Source organism: Marmota monax, unplaced genomic scaffold (assembly GCF_021218885.2).
Source record: "Marmota monax isolate L192 unplaced genomic scaffold, Marmota_monax_Labrador192_F-V1.1 WCK01_AAM20220418_F8-fsc00061, whole genome shotgun sequence".
In the NCBI taxonomy this organism is placed as follows: Eukaryota; Metazoa; Chordata; class Mammalia; order Rodentia; family Sciuridae; genus Marmota; species Marmota monax.
In genome coordinates, this window is record NW_026695230.1 from 17089239 (window position 1) to 17110020 (window position 20782).

At 33.0% G+C, this 20782-nt stretch overlaps 1 protein-coding gene across 9 annotated transcripts in view; it reads left to right on the plus strand.

Moving 5' to 3' along the window:
* Stk33 (serine/threonine kinase 33) overlaps positions 1-20782 on the plus strand; it is a 186723-nt gene that overhangs the window by 118949 nt on the left and 46992 nt on the right. For all 9 annotated transcript variants that reach the window (XR_006850388.2, XM_058576882.1, XM_046438327.2 and 6 more), the window contains 5 exons: positions 381-469; positions 2246-2330; positions 7558-7633; positions 11408-11520; positions 11961-12046. Coding sequence is in view for 8 of the 9 variants with exons in the window: in XM_058576882.1 (XP_058432865.1) it covers positions 381-469; positions 2246-2330; positions 7558-7633; positions 11408-11520; positions 11961-12046 (449 nt within the window). In the remaining variant the exon portion in view is untranslated. The remainder of the gene's footprint in view (positions 1-380; positions 470-2245; positions 2331-7557; positions 7634-11407; positions 11521-11960; positions 12047-20782) is intronic.

Here is a 20782-nt window from a genome sequence, read left to right on the forward strand (position 1 = left end):
AAGTAAAGAATTAATCTCTTCTTTTGAAGTTCTAAGGATATGGGCAACATTACTGTACTTCTAACACCGTCTCCCTCCTCCTCGGAAGGTCACCTTGGCCAGGATCATCCTCCACACTTAACCAGGCCACACATCATGAAGAGCAACCAGTTGGGGCAACAAGGGAATGGGTAGAGATGAGGGAGACAAAAAAAAAAAAAAAAAAAGGCTTCATAGGGTTAGAAATGTAGGGAAGATGGTTTGTAAGATTTATACCCTGCCCCCCACCATTCCATTTTCAGCAGTGGATTGTAATTTGTTAAATACATTTATTCGTCTTATTGATGTACCCTTTATTTTTCTGTTATACATTTCATTTGACTTGTTTGTTTTCTTGATAGATATAGTACATAGAGATCTAAAACTGGAAAACATATTGGTAAAAAGCAGCTTTGTTGATGCTAACAATGAAATGAACTTAAATATAAAGGTAAGATATTAAAAATGATGATAAATATTTCCCTATAAATAGTTTATTAGCAAAGTGGCAGAGTACAACTTTTAGATATATATCAATTGCTTTTAAGCAGCCAGAAAATAAGTTACTTGTGCTAAAAAATAAAAAATTCACAAAAGAGGTTGTAACTGACAAGAATAATTTTACAAGTTAAGTGGTGTTTTTTAAAGTACATACTCATTTGGATGTTCTAAATCATTAGTTAATAGCAAGCAAACAGATGCTCTGAATTCTAATTAATTTCAGAATTATGCCTGGTAATTCGATGTAAATGTGTTACAGATTTAGAGAAAAACACACCTTGGCTGTACTTTTGATGCTAAATTAATGCTACAGTCTGTATTTCTCATTGAAAATTTTCCTGGGTGTTAATATTTATGTCTTAAGTGCAGTTACTGTGCCAAGTGTTTATTCTTGAAGATTTTATTCCTTAATGTCAAATAAATGATAGGATATATTATTTATTACTCAGCACTTTAATAGTGGCTGCTTTCAAAATACATACATGTTTTTATCTCGGAATAAAATGTTGTCTGTGAGTAACTTGCTGTTGCTGAAGCTAAGTCCTTAGAAAAAGTTCAACGCAGTACTTTTGGTTTACTGAAGTAAATGTTCCTAAATAGTTCCATTGTAAACTCCATGAAGTCAGGAATTGTGTATGTCTTATGCTCTGTTGGAACCTTGATTAGTCCCTGAGACATAGAATGTACTCAACTAATCTTTGGCAAATGAAGAAATTGATGCTCTCCAAGAACTAAATTGGATTGTGAAGGCTTTGGTCTACTTGATGTCTGTACAGGTTTTCTGTAGAGAAAGATGTATCATAATGCTCAAAGTAGGTATTTGTGAAAATGCCTGGAAAAATTGATTCATATTTTAGAAAAATAGTGATATCACATGTTAACTAGGAACATTTTCTTACTCCATAAGGTACTAAAAGCTTTGCATTTAGTGAGTACCAAGAGGCTGTATTTGGTTGTATGATGAATAGATTTGTCTGTTTTTCTGCTTTTGGCTCAAGAGTCTTCTACCATGGGAGACAAGACCAAGGGTACACACTCAATATTTAATAACCAAATGTTTAGTTACTAAGATTTAGAATGGAGCAGAAAGACTGCAGCTGCAAGCAGTAGGCCTCTAGAGTATTCTTAGTTACACTGCATTATTATGAGTTTTTTTTCTTGTTAATTTGATTCTCATAGTTTTTAATAGGATAGTAATTGTTTTAATTAGTATATTCTAGAATCAAAAGGAAATCATAGTAAAGAAAAGGTAGTATTTACCAATTATAAATAACTATAAAAAGGGTATTTCAGTGAATGCCCATAAGGGTAATGATTTGATTTATAACAGTGCTTTAAACTGGAACATATCTTGAGTATCAGGAAAATAGACGATACACTAAGGCTAGAATGTATTTTGCAATGAAAAAAGTTAGATCCCTTCTTTCAAGATACAACTCCTATTTTGAACTGGTGAATTTAATCAGAGGCATGAACAAGTTCTCTCAAGATCTGAGAAACCAGATTGTGGTTTCTTCCCCACACACAGAGAGGTGGGTGGGGAGATAAAAGTCTTTTTAGTTAATACAAGTCTTTTTAGTTAATAAAAGTCTTTTTAGTTAATAAAGTTCCCACCCATAGGAATATCTAAGTAAATGCAATTATGATGTGGTGAAAGTCCTATCTTCAGAATGAGTGAAGTCTGGAATAGGAAAATGGGTGACTATGCCTGCTTTTTTTCTTCTAGGTGACTGATTTTGGCTTGGCAGTAAAGAAACATGGTAGGGCTGAAGCCATGATGCAGGCCACATGTGGAACTCCTATCTATATGGGTAAGTTAGTAGACTTAAAAGAATTTTTTTTTCCTCTGTAAAAAGTAGAACAATTAGTGTAGAGTGCAATTTGAATGATTTGATTTTGCCATCATGACTTAATGGCCCTTGATCAAGCAACATTTTCTTTCGTAGGTTAAATAATTTCAATTGTTCTAGCATTTTTCTCATAATTCTTACTTTCAGTGATTGTTGAAATTTTTGTTGTTTCTCTGGGATCTTCTTAAAGTTATTTTTATCTCTTAGGTAATCATACCTCAAACTTACTGTTTTTGTTAAATCACACTAAAATCACATGTATGTTTTGCTTCTTTGCATTTTTGTTCAATTTTATTGCCATCAATTTTTCATGAAGATTGGTTGATTAAATGTATTTTTTAAACCAACACATTTCCTTTTTCTAAATGTAATTTTAAACAGCTTATTAAGGTTTAATTAAATACCATAAATAGGTACAATTCATTGATTTTTCATATATTCACAGAGTCATACAGCCATCATCACAATTCAGTTTTAAAACAACATATTCACAGAGTATACAGCCATTATCACAATTCTATTTCAAAAGTTCCCTCATGCCCGTTTGTACTCAATCTCATTTTTATCCTACCCTCAAGTAGCCACTGATTATTCTAGACTTCCCTCTTTTTTTCCCCCTCTCTCTAGAAATTTCTTTTCTGGATATGTCATACAAAAAGAATCATATGATAATGTGATCTTTTATACTATGTTGACTTTTATGCCTTACCATAATATTTTTGAGCTACATCTATGTTGTAGAATTTGTCTCTAGTTTGTTCCTTTATATTCCTAAATAGTTATATAGCATGGGTATGCCACACTAGCTGATGCACTCGTGGTTGTTTCTAGTGTGAAGTTATTACAAATAATGCTGTTATGAACATTCATGCTGAAGTCTTTGTGAGGACATGTCGTTTCATTTTCCTTGGGTATTTACCTAAGAGTGAAATTGCTGAGTCATATGTTAAGTGTATGTTTAACTTTTTAAGAAATTGACAAACTTATTTTCCATGGTGGCTGTTACCATTCCACCAGTAGTGTTTTAGGATTTCAATTTTTTCTCATCCTTGCCAACTCTCCAACTCTTCCCACCACTCCACCCCACCCTGAACCCCCCTCCCACCAGTACTGGGGATAGAGCCCAGGGTCTGCTACATTCCTAGCCTTTAAAACATTTTTTATTTTGAAACAGGGTCTCACTGAGGTTGTTAAGGCTGAACTTGAACTTCCTATCTTCCTGCTTTAGCCTACGGAGAAGCTGGGATTAAAGGCATGTGCCACTGCCCTTCGCTACTTACCAACTTTTGATATTAACTATCTTTTAAATTGTAGCATTGTAGTGGGTATAAAGTGTTATATCATTGTGGTTTTTAATTTGCATTTCCTAATGGTTAATATTGTTGAGTGTCTTATTCATAATATCCTCTCTGTTGAAATGTCTTTAATATATGTGTGTGTGTGTATGTAGTTTCATTAATAGATTATAAAATGTTGAACCACTCTTGCATATTTGCAAGGTTGCTTTAATATATTGCTCTATTCAATTTGCTACCACTTTATGTAGGAACTTTGACTGTTGCTTTCTTCTTTTTGTGCTAGGGTATGCTGGTACCATTTAAAAATTAAAAACAATGTTCGCTTTTTATATGCCCATGAACATTTTACATAATAGATGTTATATATTAATAGTTTGAAATTTCCCTTTAAAAGTTTTTGGTCCTGTTATCCTTTGCAAATATTGTTTCTGTTATATTTTTCATTTATACTGCATTATTTCAGTTTTCACTTCTTGAATAATTTTGATAATATTGACTGTTTTCTAGAAATTGTTATTTCATTGGCATAAATGTGCATATTGCATATATATATATATATATATATATATATATAGTGTTAAAGAGAAGTGCTGAGGACAAAAAATTAAACAGGGAGGAGGAGGATGATAGTATCTTTTTTATCAAGTTAAAATGAGAATTAAATGAGAAAATAGGAGTAAAGAGCTTAAAACAGTGCTTGGCACTTAGAGCTCAATTTTTGCTCCTGTACTAACACAAATTTTTATTATTATTTTTTTGTTCAAATTTGTTAGTAGTTAGGGCAGTTTCTTGGGCTTTTTAAGAACTAGCTCATATCTTACAGTATTTGGATGGCTTTTTCATAAATTTCTACTTTTATCTTTCTGAGTTCATTCTCTTTTTCTTTTGGTCTGCACATGCCTTTAATCCCAGCTTCTCTGGAGGCTAAAGCAGGAAGATAAGAAGTTCAAGGCCAGCCTCAACAACCTCAGTGAGACCCTGTTTCAAAATTAAAAAAAATTTAAAGTCTAGGAATGTAGCATGCATGAGGCCCTGTGCTCCATCCCCAGTACTCGGGGGTGGGGGGTGGAGTTAGCAAGGATGTGAAAAAATTGAAATCCTAAAATCCTAAAAAATGGAAATCCTCAGTTGAATGATTGTTTATTATCAGTCTTCTTGTTTTCTAATAAGTACATGTAAAGCTATGAATTTTTCTTCTCTTTTGGCATACAGTGTTCTAATTGTGATTCATCTCTTACTACACTATAATTTTAGATTTAGTCTTCTTTAAGCCAACAATTATTTAGAGGTGTGTTTAGAATTTTCCAGGTGACTGGGATGTGTTTAATGTTCATGTAAATGTGAGTTTATTTTCATGACCTTTTGGATCATCTGTCTAGTTTTCTTATTGTATCTTTATGATTGTATCTTGAAGATTTTCAATTTCTCTTGATCTCTGAAAGTTATTAAAATCACCCACCAAGATAGGGCTTTAACTAGTTCTTTTTGTAGTTATAGTAGATTTTTTTTTAAAAAAATCACTTTATAGAAATAAAATTTATATACAGTAAAATACACACATTTTAAATGTAAAGTTGAATGAGTTTTAAAAACTTCATATACTCATGTGATCACCACCTCAATGAAGATTTAGAACATGTCTATCATCCTATAAAGTTCCTCTGTGTCCATTTCAGTCAACCTCCTATCTAGGTCCCAGAAACCACTGATGATTTCTATCACCACAATCAGTTTTGCTTGACTAGACATTTTATGTAAATTTAATTATATAGTATATATTCTTTTGTGCCTATCTTCTTTGGTTCCATATGATTTTGAGATTTTTTTGCATGTTGTTATATCAGTATTCATTTTTATTGCTTTTTTGCCTGCTTGATACTAAAGTTTTTAAATTGTTTTATCTTATTTTGGAAAAGGCTACTTTAGATTCTGTTCATATCTTCCCATTGGCAAAAGACAGCTGGTCTGTAGTTACATGGGGAAAATATATCTAAGCACCCTGAGTTTTATGCCTGCTTATTAGTTGTCTACACTATAACAAGTGAGAGAACTAGAGAGAAGACAGATGGTTTGTGGAGCTTTGCTGACTTTCTAAATGGCTCCTTGGCACAGTTACTCTGGCTTCTGCCTCCCTGAGGGCTGGGATGACAGTGTAAGTAGAAATGCCCCTGATAATTAAGAACATTCTGAAAAAGTGAAGCCTAGGAATTCCTAGCCCCTGCTGTATGATGCATCAATATGGTGAGCCTTCATTGTCTCCAGTCACAGGATTTACCCTTGTGATAGACACGATCATAGAACAACTTGCACTATAATGATGCAATATTTAAAGATTTTAAGTAATATTAAAGAATACAAGTACAGTAGTTGCTTAAAGGAAATTATTACTAAATTTTTAATCATTTGAAGGAAAATTAGTAAGTTTATTAATTATCTATAGTATAGCCTTTTCTCATTCTTCTCTTTCGACTTGTGTTGCTTTTTCATTCCTTTAAAGTAAAAGGCAGAGTAAAAAAGTAGAAAGGAAATTCTGGTTGCTTTCAGTAGTTATTATAAAGGTGTGTGTGTGTGTGTATGTGTGTGTGTTTCAGTGTGTAAGTGTGGGAGATTCAAACTGTTTTCTCAAAAGTTGTTTACATGCCTTTTCTGTGGGATGTGCTCTGTAGCTGTGTGACTTTAGAGAAGTTGCTTAATATACTTCAACCTTATTTTCTTTAAATATTTTTTTTCTATTTACTTTTTAGGTGTTGATGGACACAACACAATGCCTTTATTTTTATGTGGTGCTGAGGATCAAACCTGGGTCCTGCCCGTGCTAGGCGAGCGCTCTGCCACTGAGCCAAAATCCCAGCCCCAACCTTATTTTTTTATTGATTAAAAGGAGTCAAATGCCTACATACCCATCTCACAGGATTCTTAACACAGTTTATTAAAAATTTTTATGCAAAAATGCTTTGTAAATTTGAAAGTTCTGTTAAGATAGATAGATAGATAATAGATAGATAGATATAATTTTTAGAACTGTTTTTTTCATTAAAGATATCTGATCTATTGCTATAGAAGTGAAATGAACATATTTCTGCAATATCATATGCACCTTTTAAAAAGCCAGTTATTGCAAAAATAAAATCCAGTTTTTTTAAAAATGTACTCCCTTAAAATGGAAAGAATGATGTTATTTTGAGAAAGTTGTTTTAAGGAATCAGTTGTTTTTTGAACATCTTTGTAAAGCAAGGATCACAGAATTGGGGAGTCATGAATACCTGAATATCCTGTGACTGACTGACTGGTTTTTTTGAAGTTTCACAAAACCTCTAACTAGCTTTTTGATCCAGTCTTGTAGGAGCTTTCTCTCTTTGTTTTGGTTTTCTCACTTATAAAATGTGGGAAATAATTTATATTCTGTCATAGGAGTACTGTGATGTTATTATTGTTATTCTTTCACTAAAGTTATTTATAACCATTTCTCTTAGTTTTTCTGTGAATTCAGATTTCTACACATTGGACTTGCTTAAATTACTTCTATTTAAGGCATGTTTTCAATTCTATTTGGGGGAAAGGGATGAGATCTTGTTGTTTTTTACTGTAACTACACAATCTTGCAAAATCATTTCCTAACATTTTCCCAGGAATAAAGAGTAGTACATTTGGTTATACAGTTCCATCATTCCATTAGCTTATCATTCCAGCTAAATGATAAGCATGAGAATACAGTGACATCAATTGTTAAGGCCTGTACATTATTCATTTAACATCTGCTGTTTTTTTTTTTTTCCCCCAGTGGGGGAATTAATTACAACACATCAGCACATTTTTTCATGCTTTGTATTAAGCATTTAAAAGTCATTTATTGTATTATTAATACTATTTTATTTCTGCTTGTTTGGCAGCACCTGAAGTTATCAATGCCCACGACTATAGCCAGCAGTGTGACATTTGGGGCATAGGTGTCATAATGTATTATTTGTAAGTAGCCTGCTTATTGTACAGGGTAAAATAAATGGATAGACTCTGATGGTAGAATGACAATGATTTTAAATTAGAACTGAGCGATATATTTTTTAAAAAGTGATTTAAAAACCAAATGGAGAGTCATTCTAAAAAGTTCTCTTATTAGTTATCAGGTTCATCCCTTAGGTATTTTTTAATATTATAAATTTATAACTTTCAGCTTTGCTTTTCATTGATCTATAATTGCAACAATACACTATATAATCTGAGCAAAGTGAAAAACTGTCCTAAACACTTTCCTGATCCCTTTTTACAAATCAAGAACTTCTTTGTATTTTTTCATAATCTTAGTCCATCAGGTATAGGAAGGTACTGCAGCTTGGCCGTAGAGCTACCCATGTTGGCAGGACATATGTGGGGAGTGGCACTAACTAGGTAGAAATTTGTTCAGGGTCTAGGGAGTGCTCTGCATTTCCTAGTTCTTTTAATGTTACTGGAGACTACAGTGATTCTTCTTCCTCACTCTAGATTCAGTCAAACCCAAAGTCTTGTGATTTTTTTTCCTTTGAAGTATCCTTAACTATTTGATTTCTCCTCACCTTTATCATTCCTCTTTATAATCCCTTTTCTATAACATTACAGTGTCTTGTCTTTCTGTCTGTTCTTCCTGCTCTGGTCACCCTCCACAGTTAATCTTGCTGCTATTAAGGTTGTCTTTCTTTCTCTCTTTTTTAATATTTACTTTTAAGTTTTAGGTGGACACAATATCTTTATTTTATATTTTATGTGGTGCTGAGGATTGAACCCAGTGCCTCATGCAGGCTAGGCGAGCACTCTACCACTGAGCCACAACTCCAGCCCTTAAGGTTGTCTTTCTAAATATAAATTTGATCATACTATTTCTTGATTTAAAAACCTCTGATAATTACTCCTTGCTATAGAAAAGTATCAGAGCAAACTGGCATGGCATAGCTTAGCAAATCTTTCATGACCTGTCTCCAGCATGCCTTTCCTATTTTGGCCTAGGTGTATGTTCCTATGTACCTACCCTATTTTGTGGCCACTCTAGATTACTCAAACACACCCTGCGCTGCTTGCCTTTGGATGTGTGTGCATGTGTGCACCCATGCATACATGTATTCTTTTCTACAAACCTCTCTCCTGAGTGGGCCCAGTTCAAACATTCAAGTCATCTGTTTTGTACTTGTGTAAATATGATAATTGTTTACTTTGATGTGTGAACATAATGTATTTTGAAACTATAATTATATAGATTGTATACCTGTTTTTCTTGCTCTAAATTTCATGAAGAACAGAGATTTTATGTTATTCATCTTTGTATACCTGATATCTAATACAATAACAGGCACGTGTTCATGTGCTCAATATGTTTGCTAAATTGAATTAAGTGAATTGACTAAGAGGTGTTCTGAAAAGTTAGTGACCATTGTTCTGCCTCTTGGTGAGTATGAATGTTTTATGTTGATGCAACATTAGTTTTATGGTCATATTGAAGATTTCACTACTTACTACCTCTACCAGATGGTTTCTAAATATTGACATCACAGTAGTTACATTTTCACAGCTCTGTGAAATGGAATACACAGGCAGTAGAAATTGGATGATGTTATTGTAGCTGTAACTCAGTTTGGTCAACACACATCATTGCATATACAGCAAAAAGTATAAATGTATTTGCAAAATTTTTGACCATTGTTTTGTGCTGACTAGAATCATAGTGCAAAAATTTTGAGCCCCAGTCTTTAACTAAAATATAACTCTTTTAAATTAAGCTTTTATACTCATAAGACATTCTAAGCAAGTCAAATATAATATGTATAATCAATTATTCTACAATTCACATGGTGTTTGCTTGCTGCTGCCTTTTAAAATTTTTGTTTATTTATTTTTGCTGTACTGGGGATTGAGTCCAGGGCCCCTCATGTACTAGGCAAGTGCTCTACCACTAAGCTACATTTTCAGTGTTTTCTTCTTAGTTTTAATTTGATGTTAAGGCAAGTGAGTATATTACATATCTTTAAAATCTTTCTCTTTCTTAAAGATATCATTTTAATTATTTTGCTCCAGAGTGTAGCTGCATAACTTCATAATGGCTTCTTCTATTTTTTAAGGTATTCTTCCTTAGCTAATCAGTGCATATTCATTAATCTGTCTGATCCCAGTTGTGTTATAGATAATTCCTTCACCAGGAACACAAACACATTACCTTCTCCAGGGGGGTTATTTTCTTGTTTATCAGTTAGTTACCTTGGATTCATTTCTACTTAATTGGACAATGATAATATTCTTTCACAAGGTGCAATTAACAAAAATAAATACTTTCTGTGGTTACTATCATCTGCTGTTTTGATTCCTATGGATACAAAAGAAAAGGATAGGAGGACTTACAGAGGCATTTTTTTTCATGTCTTAGATTCCCTTTTCTGAATGTGCAAGAAAATTGCCATCATAAAATTTCATATGCTGCTGATTGACCAACCATTAGATACATTTTACGTAAATAAACTTGCAAAGGACTGAAAAAAGTGGACTTTTAAAAATGTAGCCCTTAAGCTATAGTTGCATGCTCATCAGAGCAGCTAAGGAATTGGGGGATTCGCATATCACTGGTTGATAACAGATTCAATGAGCTGGGCTTTTGCTGGCCTGTACTTGTTATAATACATAGTAATCGTCCATAAGGCCATTTTTCTGCCCTTTATTTTTATGACTTTTAAAATCATGTTTGTAAACCAAAAATAGCAAGGCGAATAAGATGAGTGAGAGGCAGGTCAGAAAGTTCTGTATAAATTTTAAGTATTAAAATGAAGGTTCCATAGCAATTTGATAAATACTGACCTCTTAACAAGATACTTCTGGTAATGAAGAGCTCTAATCGTCCAGCCTAGTTTGATAAACCAGTAGGATGAAAGTAACTTTAGTTCCTGGGAAAGTAATTATCATGAAAAACATTTATCAAATTTGACTTATTCAGAAATGTTCATGAGTTAGATTTTTGGAGAACTTGGAAAATATCACTAAAGAAAATCAGTAAAAAATGTAACTATAATTACTGAAGTATAGAATATATAAACAGGCCCAGGTTTACTTTATAATATACTTCTGTGGTTTTACTGATGTTGGTTGTTGTGTATACTCAGCTTTCACTCTTTCAGAACAAGGGTCAAATCATCATTTGATTTTCCTCATCCAAGCCTTCATTTCGTACACAATGATTAATGAGTTGTGGCCATTTTAATGGCTTTTTTGGCTTTGTCTCAGAGCCTATAGAAATTATCAGCATTGTCTTTATTTATTTATTTATTTATTTTTGTTTGTGTAGTATTTCACCATGAATAAAACTCTTATATAGTCATTCTACTCTCTAAACTCTCATTAGATTCTAACAACTCATTGTATATTTTCATAAGTTCAGTTTCCATTATGTATCTTAAGCCATTGCCTTACCCTTGCTCACATCAAACTGTATCTCCCCTATTAGCTGCTCCTGTTACGCTGTAATTAGACTCATACACTTCCTGTATTTGAACCCCATTTAAGCTTATGTTTCCTCACCTGGAAGAGCTTTAGATCATTTGCAAATCTGAAGGTTTCAGTGTATATATGTATACTTCCTCTGCCAGATCATTCTTACACCTGGAGAGATCTCTTCTTCATTTCTGTAAACATAAAAAACCACTATTTCAAAGACCTGCAGAAACTTAATTTGCAATGGCTTTATTTTGATTACATTTTAAATATTTAAACAAAATAATTGCCTTTGTTTAGGTTATGTGGAGAAGCACCCTTCTTGGCAAACTCAGAAGAAACTCTTTTTGAGTTAATAAAAAAGGGAGAACTACATTTTGAAAATCCAATCTGGAATTCCGTCGGTGATTGTGGTAAGTATAGACTTGCTGTTATTTACTAACGCAAATATAATTATTATAAGAAAGTGGGCCAGTCGTAAAACTGCTTTACATCTCTATTTAGTCATAACATTTACTTTGGAAATAAATGCTAGTTACTTATAGAAATAGTGATATCTTCACTATGATTATTCATAATCAAAACTTCCCCAAGCCAGAAAATACATAGTAAAAATTGAAGAGAAAATTTGCTGATCTCTAGCTGATTTTTACTATAGACCATTAAATGAGGTAGTTTATGCAATAAAACTTCACTTTAGGCTTTTTAAAAATGTATTAGGTATTTTTACTGATAATACTTGGAATCTTTCTCTTATATTATACAGACCTAATCCTAAATAAATTAGAAAATATATGACATTAATTGTAGTTAAGAGAAATAAAATTTTTCAGGACTTTTCCCTTATTTGCAGCCAAAAGTGTTTTGAAACAACTTCTGAAAGTAGATCCAGCTCACAGAATTACCGCTAAGGAACTACTAGATAACCAGTGGTTAACAGTAAGTTGTAATAATACTTTTTTTCTATTTCTGACATGGTGCCCTTGTTCACATCTTTTCATTTGGCTTTGTAGTTTTGCATATACTCAAGTTAAAAAAGGTTGAGTCTTACCAGAAGTGGTGGCACACTATTATAATCCCAGGGTCTTGGGAGGCTGAGGTGGGAGGATATCAAGTTCAAAGCCAGCCTAAGCAACTTAGTGAGGCCCTAAGTAACTCAGTAAGATCCTGTCTCAAAATAAAATACAAAAAAAGGCAAATAAAATACAAAAAAGGGCTTGAGGTCTGGGGTTGGTGCTCAGCAGTAGAGTGCTCACACTTGTTGAGACCCTGGGTTCGATTCTCAGCATCACATAAAAATAAATAAGTAAAATAAAGGTATTGTGTCCAACTACAACTAAAGAAATGAATATTTTTTTAAAAAGGGCTTGGGATGTGGCTCTGTGGTTAGTTAAGTGTGTTGGATAAACATATAACGGCAGCAGCAACCCAGAGAAAAACCCCAGCATGGCGTCTTCTCCTCTTTGTTTCTTTCACTGGCGCGAAACGTTCCCACCGGCACCAATGTTCAAATCCTGCTGGTGGGAAGCCTTAGCCCCAATTAGAATTAACTTCTTGGGCTCCGGAACTGACATATGGAAGAGCTTGCCAATAAACGGGTGACCTGTTATCTACCTCAGCCCTGCGACCTCTCCTTAGACCTATATAAACACACAGCCTTTTGTAATAAAGTGGAAACCTCTTTGGTAATCTGTGTTGTGTGGTGCGGCGTTTTTCCAGTCTTACAAAGTGCCCTAGGGTTCAGTCCCCAATTATTAAATCTCGACACACTTCTGAATTGAGCATTTTCAAATTGTTAAAACTGTTACCATAGTTGTTCCTATATATTTATAGGTGCTTAAATGAACTTTGCTCTGTTATTTGTCTTGAAGATATCATGTCCAGTAGAACAGGGTTGAGAAATGTTCATTATTGAAGCTGTGGAATATTGAAGCAGTCTCTGTAGTTCAGTGATATAAAGCAGTGGAACCATGCACCTCTCTTTTAACTCTTGGATATAAGGAATCTTCGGAGATTCAGAAAAGTGAAAGTCTCCAAACAGTGGATGTTATCTAGTTTTGAATCTTAAGTAATTGTTTATTTACATATTGTTTTCCACCATTAGATTAAATACCTTGAGCATAGACCCAGTACCTTTCCTCTGTATCCTTGCTCCCAGAATATCAACCTGGCCATAGCAGGAATTTTGGAAGAAGCTGCTTCTTACCTCTCAGTTTTTCTTTTTCTTTTCTCTCTCTTCTCTTATAATAAGAATCCTGATGGTTAGCTGGAAACTTTTGCTATCTAGTTAAGACTTTATACCCCAGTCTTCTTTGCTAATCATCATGATGGTCAGTAAGATGTGAAAGGAAACGGGTATATTTTCACTTTATGTGGCGAGAGGATAGCATTGTTTATGCCCTTCCTGTTTCCTAGTTACTGGAATAATGATGTGGTGGCTGGAGTTTGAGTAGTCATTTCATTTTAAAAATTTATTTTAATTGGTGCAACTCAGTTATACAGAATGGTAGTTTCCGTTATGGCATATTTGCACATACTTAAAATCCATGGTTTTGGCAGTGGAAACAGATGATGGAAGGGAGCAAGGCAGTAAGTTCTGATCTCCTCACAACATGGAAAGGAAAAGCAGAATTGAGAAAACTTTATTACAAGCTTATCTCTAGATTTGAGGAACCATGTAGAATAATAGCAACAATTTTTTTTTGCTTTTCTAATCAGGTTGGCTCTGAAGTGATTATAGTAAATAAGGTTCAGTGGCATCTCTTAAAATGGGCTGATATTGGGATCAGCAGAGGAAACACATTGATTAAAGATATCACTACCTGGATATTTGCCTAGGGCTCTTAAGAGAAAGAAACTCACAAAATATTCCCTTACTTAAAAAAAGTGAGAACTATACCAACAGATGGATAGACATACAAACAGTATGGAAAAGCAAGGGAATATGTCATACCAAACAGCTCTTAATGCTTGAACAACTTGACTCCATCAACACCATAGTGGAGGAATTTAGAAAGTTCATAGTTAAAATGTTCTATGAGTTAAATGATGATGTAAAGAGTGAAATCGGAGACAAAAATACATGAAGTAAAAGATCATTTCAATAAAGAGATAAAGATTCTGAAAAAGAACTAAATGGAAATCCTGGATATGAAAGACTCAATAAACCAAATAAAGGCTGGGGTTGTGGCTCAGTGGTGGAATACTTGCGTAACGTGTGTGAGGCACAGGGTTCTATCCTTAGCACCACATAAAAAATAAAAATAAAGGTATTGTGTCCATCTACAACTAAAAAAATATTTTAAAAAATAAGCCAAATAAAAATGCAATGCAAAGCATCACCAGATCATTTTAAAGATAGATTTTTCAGACTCAAAGACAAAGTGTATAATCTTTTTAATTGTCAATGGACCTTTATTTTTATTTATTTATATGTGACTGAGAATTGAACTGAGTGCCTCACACATGCAAGGCAAGTGCTGTACTACTGTGCTATAATTCCAGCCCTAAAGTGTATAATCTTGAAAATGAAGTTGACCATAAAGAAAAGATATTAAGAGACCATGAACAGAATATTCAAGAAATCTGGGATAATATTAAAAGCCCAAATTTAAGAATTATCAGGGGGAGATTAAGGCTCTGAAATACAAGCTAAAGGAATGCAAATCTTTTTTTTAATGTTTTTTACTTACAGGTAGACAATATCTTTATTTTACTTTTATGTGGTGCTGAGGATCAAACCCTCAGTGCCTCGTGAATGGTAGGCAAGCACTCTACCTCTGGGCCACAACCCCAGCCCGTGCAAAATCTTTTTAATGAAATAATATCAGGAAAACTTCCAAATCTAAGAATGAAATGGAAATTCAAATACAAGAGGCATATAGGACCCCAAATATACAAAATCACAATATGCCAATACCAAGACACATTATAATGAAAATGCCTAACATACAGAGTAAGGATAGGATTTGTAGGGAGGGAGAGCATGGGAGGAAAATTACCTCATAGGGAATAGGGGTGGGAGGGAAAGGGAGGGAGAAGGGGAATAGCAAGGATAGTGGAAGGAGACGGTCATCATTATACAAAATACATGTATGAAAATGTGAATTTGGTGTCAACATACCTTATATACAAACAGAGATATGATAAATTGTGGTATAAAGGTGTATTAAGAATTGTAATGCAAAAAAATAAGAGCTCATATATAATGGCGTAATTTGGCATGAGCATACTTTATATACAGAGTTACAAAAAATTGTGCTGTGAATGGATAATTATGAATGCAATGCATTCAACTATTGTCATATATGTAAGAAATAAAATAAAATAAAATAAAATGTACAAGAGAAAGATGGCTGGTCACATTTAGAGGTAAACTAGTACAAATTTCTTTTTTTTTTTTAAGAGAGAAAGAGAGAGAGAATTTTTTAATATTTATTTTTTAGTTTTCGGTGGACACAACATCTTTGTTTGTATGTGGTGCTGAGGATCGAACCCGGGGCCACACGCATGCCAGGCGAGCGCGCTACCGCTTGAGCCACATCACCAGCCCACTAGTACAAATTTCAACTGATTTCTCAACCCAGACCCTAAAAGACAGGAGGGCTTGGAATAATATAGATGAAGCTCTGAAAGAAAATGGATGCCAACCAAGAAGACTATATCCAGAAAAATTAAGCTTCAGAATTGAAGATGAAATAAAAACATTCCAATATAAACAGAAGCTAACAGAATTCGTAACTAGAAAGCTTGTACTACAAAACATATTTGAAATATTTCACAAAGAAGAAATGAAAAATAAAAATGAAAACCAGCACAGGGAGGAACTACACTAGAATAGTCAATTAAAGGAGAATCAAGTCTGATTTAAACATTAGAAATAAATCAAAATGGCAGAAACTAAAAATCATCTCACAATAATAACTTTTTCTTTTTATTCTAAACTTTTTAATTGAAAAACATAGATTGGTAGATTGGATTAAAAAACAAGACCCAACAATATGCTATCTATAAGAAACTCAACTCATAGGCAAAACATCCATAGACTGAAGGTGAAAGGATGGGAAAAGACATAACATTCACATGGGACTCAAAACCCAGCAGCAATAGCTATTCTTATATTAGATAAAGAGTGAACTTCAAGCCAAAATTAATCAGAAGAAACAAAAAATGTCACTTCATAATGCTTCAGGGAATCATATAACAAGAAGATATAATGATTATATTTATGTCCCAAATAATGAAACATACATAATTATGCCCCATACATGAAACAAATCCTTCTAAATATTAAGAATCAAATTGACCACAATACAATAATACTGGGTGACTTTAACATGCCTCTCTTACCACTGGATAAATCATCCAAATATAAAATAAGTTTCTACAGAACTAACGGATACAATTAATAATATGAACTTAATAGACATCTATAGACTATTTCATTCATCAATGACTGAATTCACTTTATTCTGACCAGCACATGGAATATTTTCTATTACAGATCATATTTTAGGTCACAAGTCAAATCTTTGCAAATAGAAAAAACTACATATAATGCCTTGCATTCTATCAGATCATAATGGGATGAAATTAGAAATCAATGATAAGATAAAAACCCTGTCTAATACCTGGGGATTAAATAATACACTTTTGAATGATCAGTGGATAGCAAAGAAATCAGGGGAGAAATTAAAAACTACTTAGAGGTAAATAAGAATAGTAATACAACATATCAAAATCTTTGGGACAATATAAAGGCAGATCTAAGAGGAAAGTTCATAGCATTGAGCTGATATGTTAAAAGAAAAGGAAAGAGAAATAATAGAAAGATAACAAATAAATAATCTAACATTACATCTCAATACCCTATAAAAAGAAGAATAAACCAACATCAAAATCAGTAGAAGAGGAGCTGGGGTTGTGGCTCAGTGGTAGAGCACTCATCTAGCATGTGCAAGGCCCTGGGTTCAATCCTCAGCACCACATAAAAGTAAATAAAATAAAGGTATTGTGTTCAACTACTTCTAAAAAATAAATATTTTTAAAAATCAGTAGATGATAGGAAATTATTAAAATCAGAGCCTAAATCAATGAAATTGAGAGTAATAAAAAACAATACAAAAGATCAACAAAACAAAAAGTTGGTTTTTGTGAAAGCATAAATAAGGTGGATAAAACTTTAACCAAACTAACCAAAAGAAAGAGGGAAAAAACTAAAATTAACCAAATTCAAGATGAAAAAGGAAGTATCACTGTAGATACTACTGAAATTCAGAGGATCATCAGAAACTATTTTGAAATTTATACCCCAATAAGCTAGAAAAGCTTGAGAATATTGACAAATTCCTAGAGACATATGACCTACCCAAATTGAACCAGGAGGATACAGAAAACTCAAACAGATCAATATCAAGTATTAAATTTGAAGCCTTCCAAAAAAAAAAAAAAAAAGCCTAGGACTAGATGGATTCTCAGCTTGAAGTACTACCAGAACTTTTTTTTTTCTGGTACCAGAGATTGAACCCAGAGCCACTTAAACACTGAGCCAACTCATTTTATTTATTTATTTATTTTTTTGAGACAGGATCTCACTAAGTTGCTCAGGGCCTTGCTAAGTTGCTGAGGCTTGCTATGAACTTGTGCCTCCTGTCTTGGTCTCCCGAGCCACTAGTAATTTTTATTTTTTTACCTGACAGTAGAATATATTTTGACATATCAAATATACATAGAGTGTATGTTTGATATTCTGACATATCAAACATACATGGAGTGTAACTTCCCATTTTTGTAGTTGTATATGCTGTGGAGTTACACTGGTTGTGTATTTATATATGAACATAGGAAATATCAACATAGCAATAGATGAAAAGAAATACATATGAAATATATTTTTTAGAAGTAAAAATGACAGAATTTGGTGATTGATTAGATGAGCAATGAGGATAATATTCATTCATCAATGTCAAGAATTACATCCAGAGTTTGCTCTAACAACTGTTGCACAGTGGGGCCATTTACTGAGATGTGGAAGACTGCTTGATGGGGAACAAGTGTGGTAAATCAAGAGTTCTACATTAGAAATTGTAAGTTTAAAATACCTACATGGCATTCAAGTAGATATATCAAATAGTTAATTGAATATGTGAGTCTGGAACTGGAGAATTCTGAACCAAAGATGTAAATTTGAGAATCATGAGTATGTAGATGCCATGTTAAGCCATTGGTCTGAAGAGATAAAATACAGATAGAGAGAAGAGGCCCTAGCAACATGCTTTTAAACACTACAACATTTAGAAAAGATCCAGATAAGTTTAGGTTCTGTAAACATACAGTGTATTACTGTTTTAAATTATCTAATTTTCCTTTGACAATTTTTGATCATTTCTTTGAATATCATATTTTTCTTTAAAGGCTAAAAAAAATAGTCTTCACTCAAAAATGAATTATATCTGCCCTTTTTTGTGAATATGCTGATATCTCATAGGATTCTGTACAGTAATTATTTTTGGCCTACAGTAATTGTGCAAATGAGTTTGCAACTAGATAGATCATTGCAAAAATGTGCTGAGTAGATTTAGTAGTAAAGGAAAATAAAGTTGTAAAACAGATGGCGTGTCTTAAAAATTTATCTCTTCTCTGCACTGCACAACATTCGGGTTTGGCCATTTAATTATTTGTTTTCTAATTAGTATAACTTTATTTCTGGCTTTGGTCATTTTTCCAGAAGTCTCCATTTTTGATCCTCCGTAACATTTGTCTCTATGAAGTCTTTGCCAAATGGATAGAGAAGTGACAGATATTGTGTACTATATTGGACTATAGTGAGGAGTTCAGTGTATGAAATTTAGAATACTGGCATTTTACAAACTTCTAAAAGACAAAACTATTCTTCTTAACCACTTGAAGTCTTACTTCCTATAATTCATATCCTCTGTTTGAAATAATCAAAAGAAAACATGACCATTTTCTCAGTGCTTTACTGCTTTAGAATCAATCTATTTACACTGTCTTTTGCACTACCTACCACCTAACAACATGTTTTTCAAAGACCGTAGTAGGCAAAAAATTATCTATGGCTTAACTTGTGTATATTGTGTATTTTAAAACGTTATATATCTGAAAAGTATTATGAGAAAAATAATTATTTCTCTATCTACATTTAAGTGAATGGACTTTAAAGTAAATATATGTTTTCATTCTGATTTCAAAAATTAAATGTTAGATGTAAGGAAAAACAGTAAAAAAAAAAAAAAAAAGTGCCTCTCCTGCAAAGGAAGAGTGTGATAATGACTACTGTTGCCAGGATTGTGTCTATTGTCCTATGTGTCTCTTGTATCTGTTTCTTCCTTTTTTCCTCTTTACCATCAATAGTGATTTAGGAGATAATTGTTTCTTATTAGACAGTTGCAATGACATCTTGGTATTTCTTCAGATCCTCTGGTGACAGGTAACACCAAAAATTTATATTTTAAAACTAGTTTCTCAAGAATTTCTTATGCCCGCTTACATTTTACAAACCATTGGTATAAGTTAAGAAAATTATTTTTAATCTATGCCTTATCATAAGATAGTCCCTAGTTTTGAGCTTTATTATTATTCACAGATTAAGTAAATCTTTCAACACTTTTTTTATGCCTACCATATGTTAGGTCCTGTGCTTTGTAGTAAAATGTAGTTAAAGATATATAAGACATAAAGAATTTACAATATTGTAAGGAAAACAGGCTATGCATAAGATAAAATGCAAGGAAGAAAATGATAAATGACATAAGAAATTGCTAAATGGCTGGAGGTACAGAGGCAAGCAAGTGTGAAATCAGGAAGTTCAGTATGATTGACAGAAAACATGCTTGAAGGAAAGGAGTGGGAAATGAGTCTACAAAAGGAAATAAAATTGTGAGGGGGCTTAAATCTCAGGTTAAAGAGTTTTAGCTTCTTCCTAGAATTAAGAACAATTGTATGCTCTTTGAAATGAAAGAAATTATTTTTATAATGCATCAGTCTCACAGGTGACTTATTTGAAATAGGACAATAGTCATTTAAATGTCTATACTGATTTTAATAAGTATCTTTTGATTTTAATCCATCAGACATTATCAGAGTACAAAGATTAATAGTCCCTCTCCTTGAATAATTAAGTTCCATTCTGCACTTTATAGTCATATTTTGCAAAGACACTTGTAATTGGGTGTCAGGCTGAATTTCACAATAGTCTTTCCTGATGTGTGAACAGGGCCCTTGCTCATTGATTTATAAAGTGTGTTCAGACTCTTATTATTATTATTATATTCTTAATTATATATATATATTATATATATATATAATATATATATATGAATATGCTGTTGAGTAGATATTCAGTGAAGCTTTTTATAAAAATTATGTTAGGAAGAAGTTCATGAGCCAAGACACCTGGAGATTTATTTGATACTTAATTACTGATATATACTAAAAATACAACAGATATTTATTGAATTACTTCTTCTTACTGTGGGGGACACAGGATCAGTTTGGACAGTCCCTGTGGTCAGGTTGCCCACAGTTTTAGTAAAAGGTTTAAAACAAAACCACAGGAAGAGGATGATAAATCTACACAAATATATATGTAGCACTACTACTACTAAATTTACAATAAGAGAGCTATTATTCTTTTTAGGGAGTTATAAAAAAGTG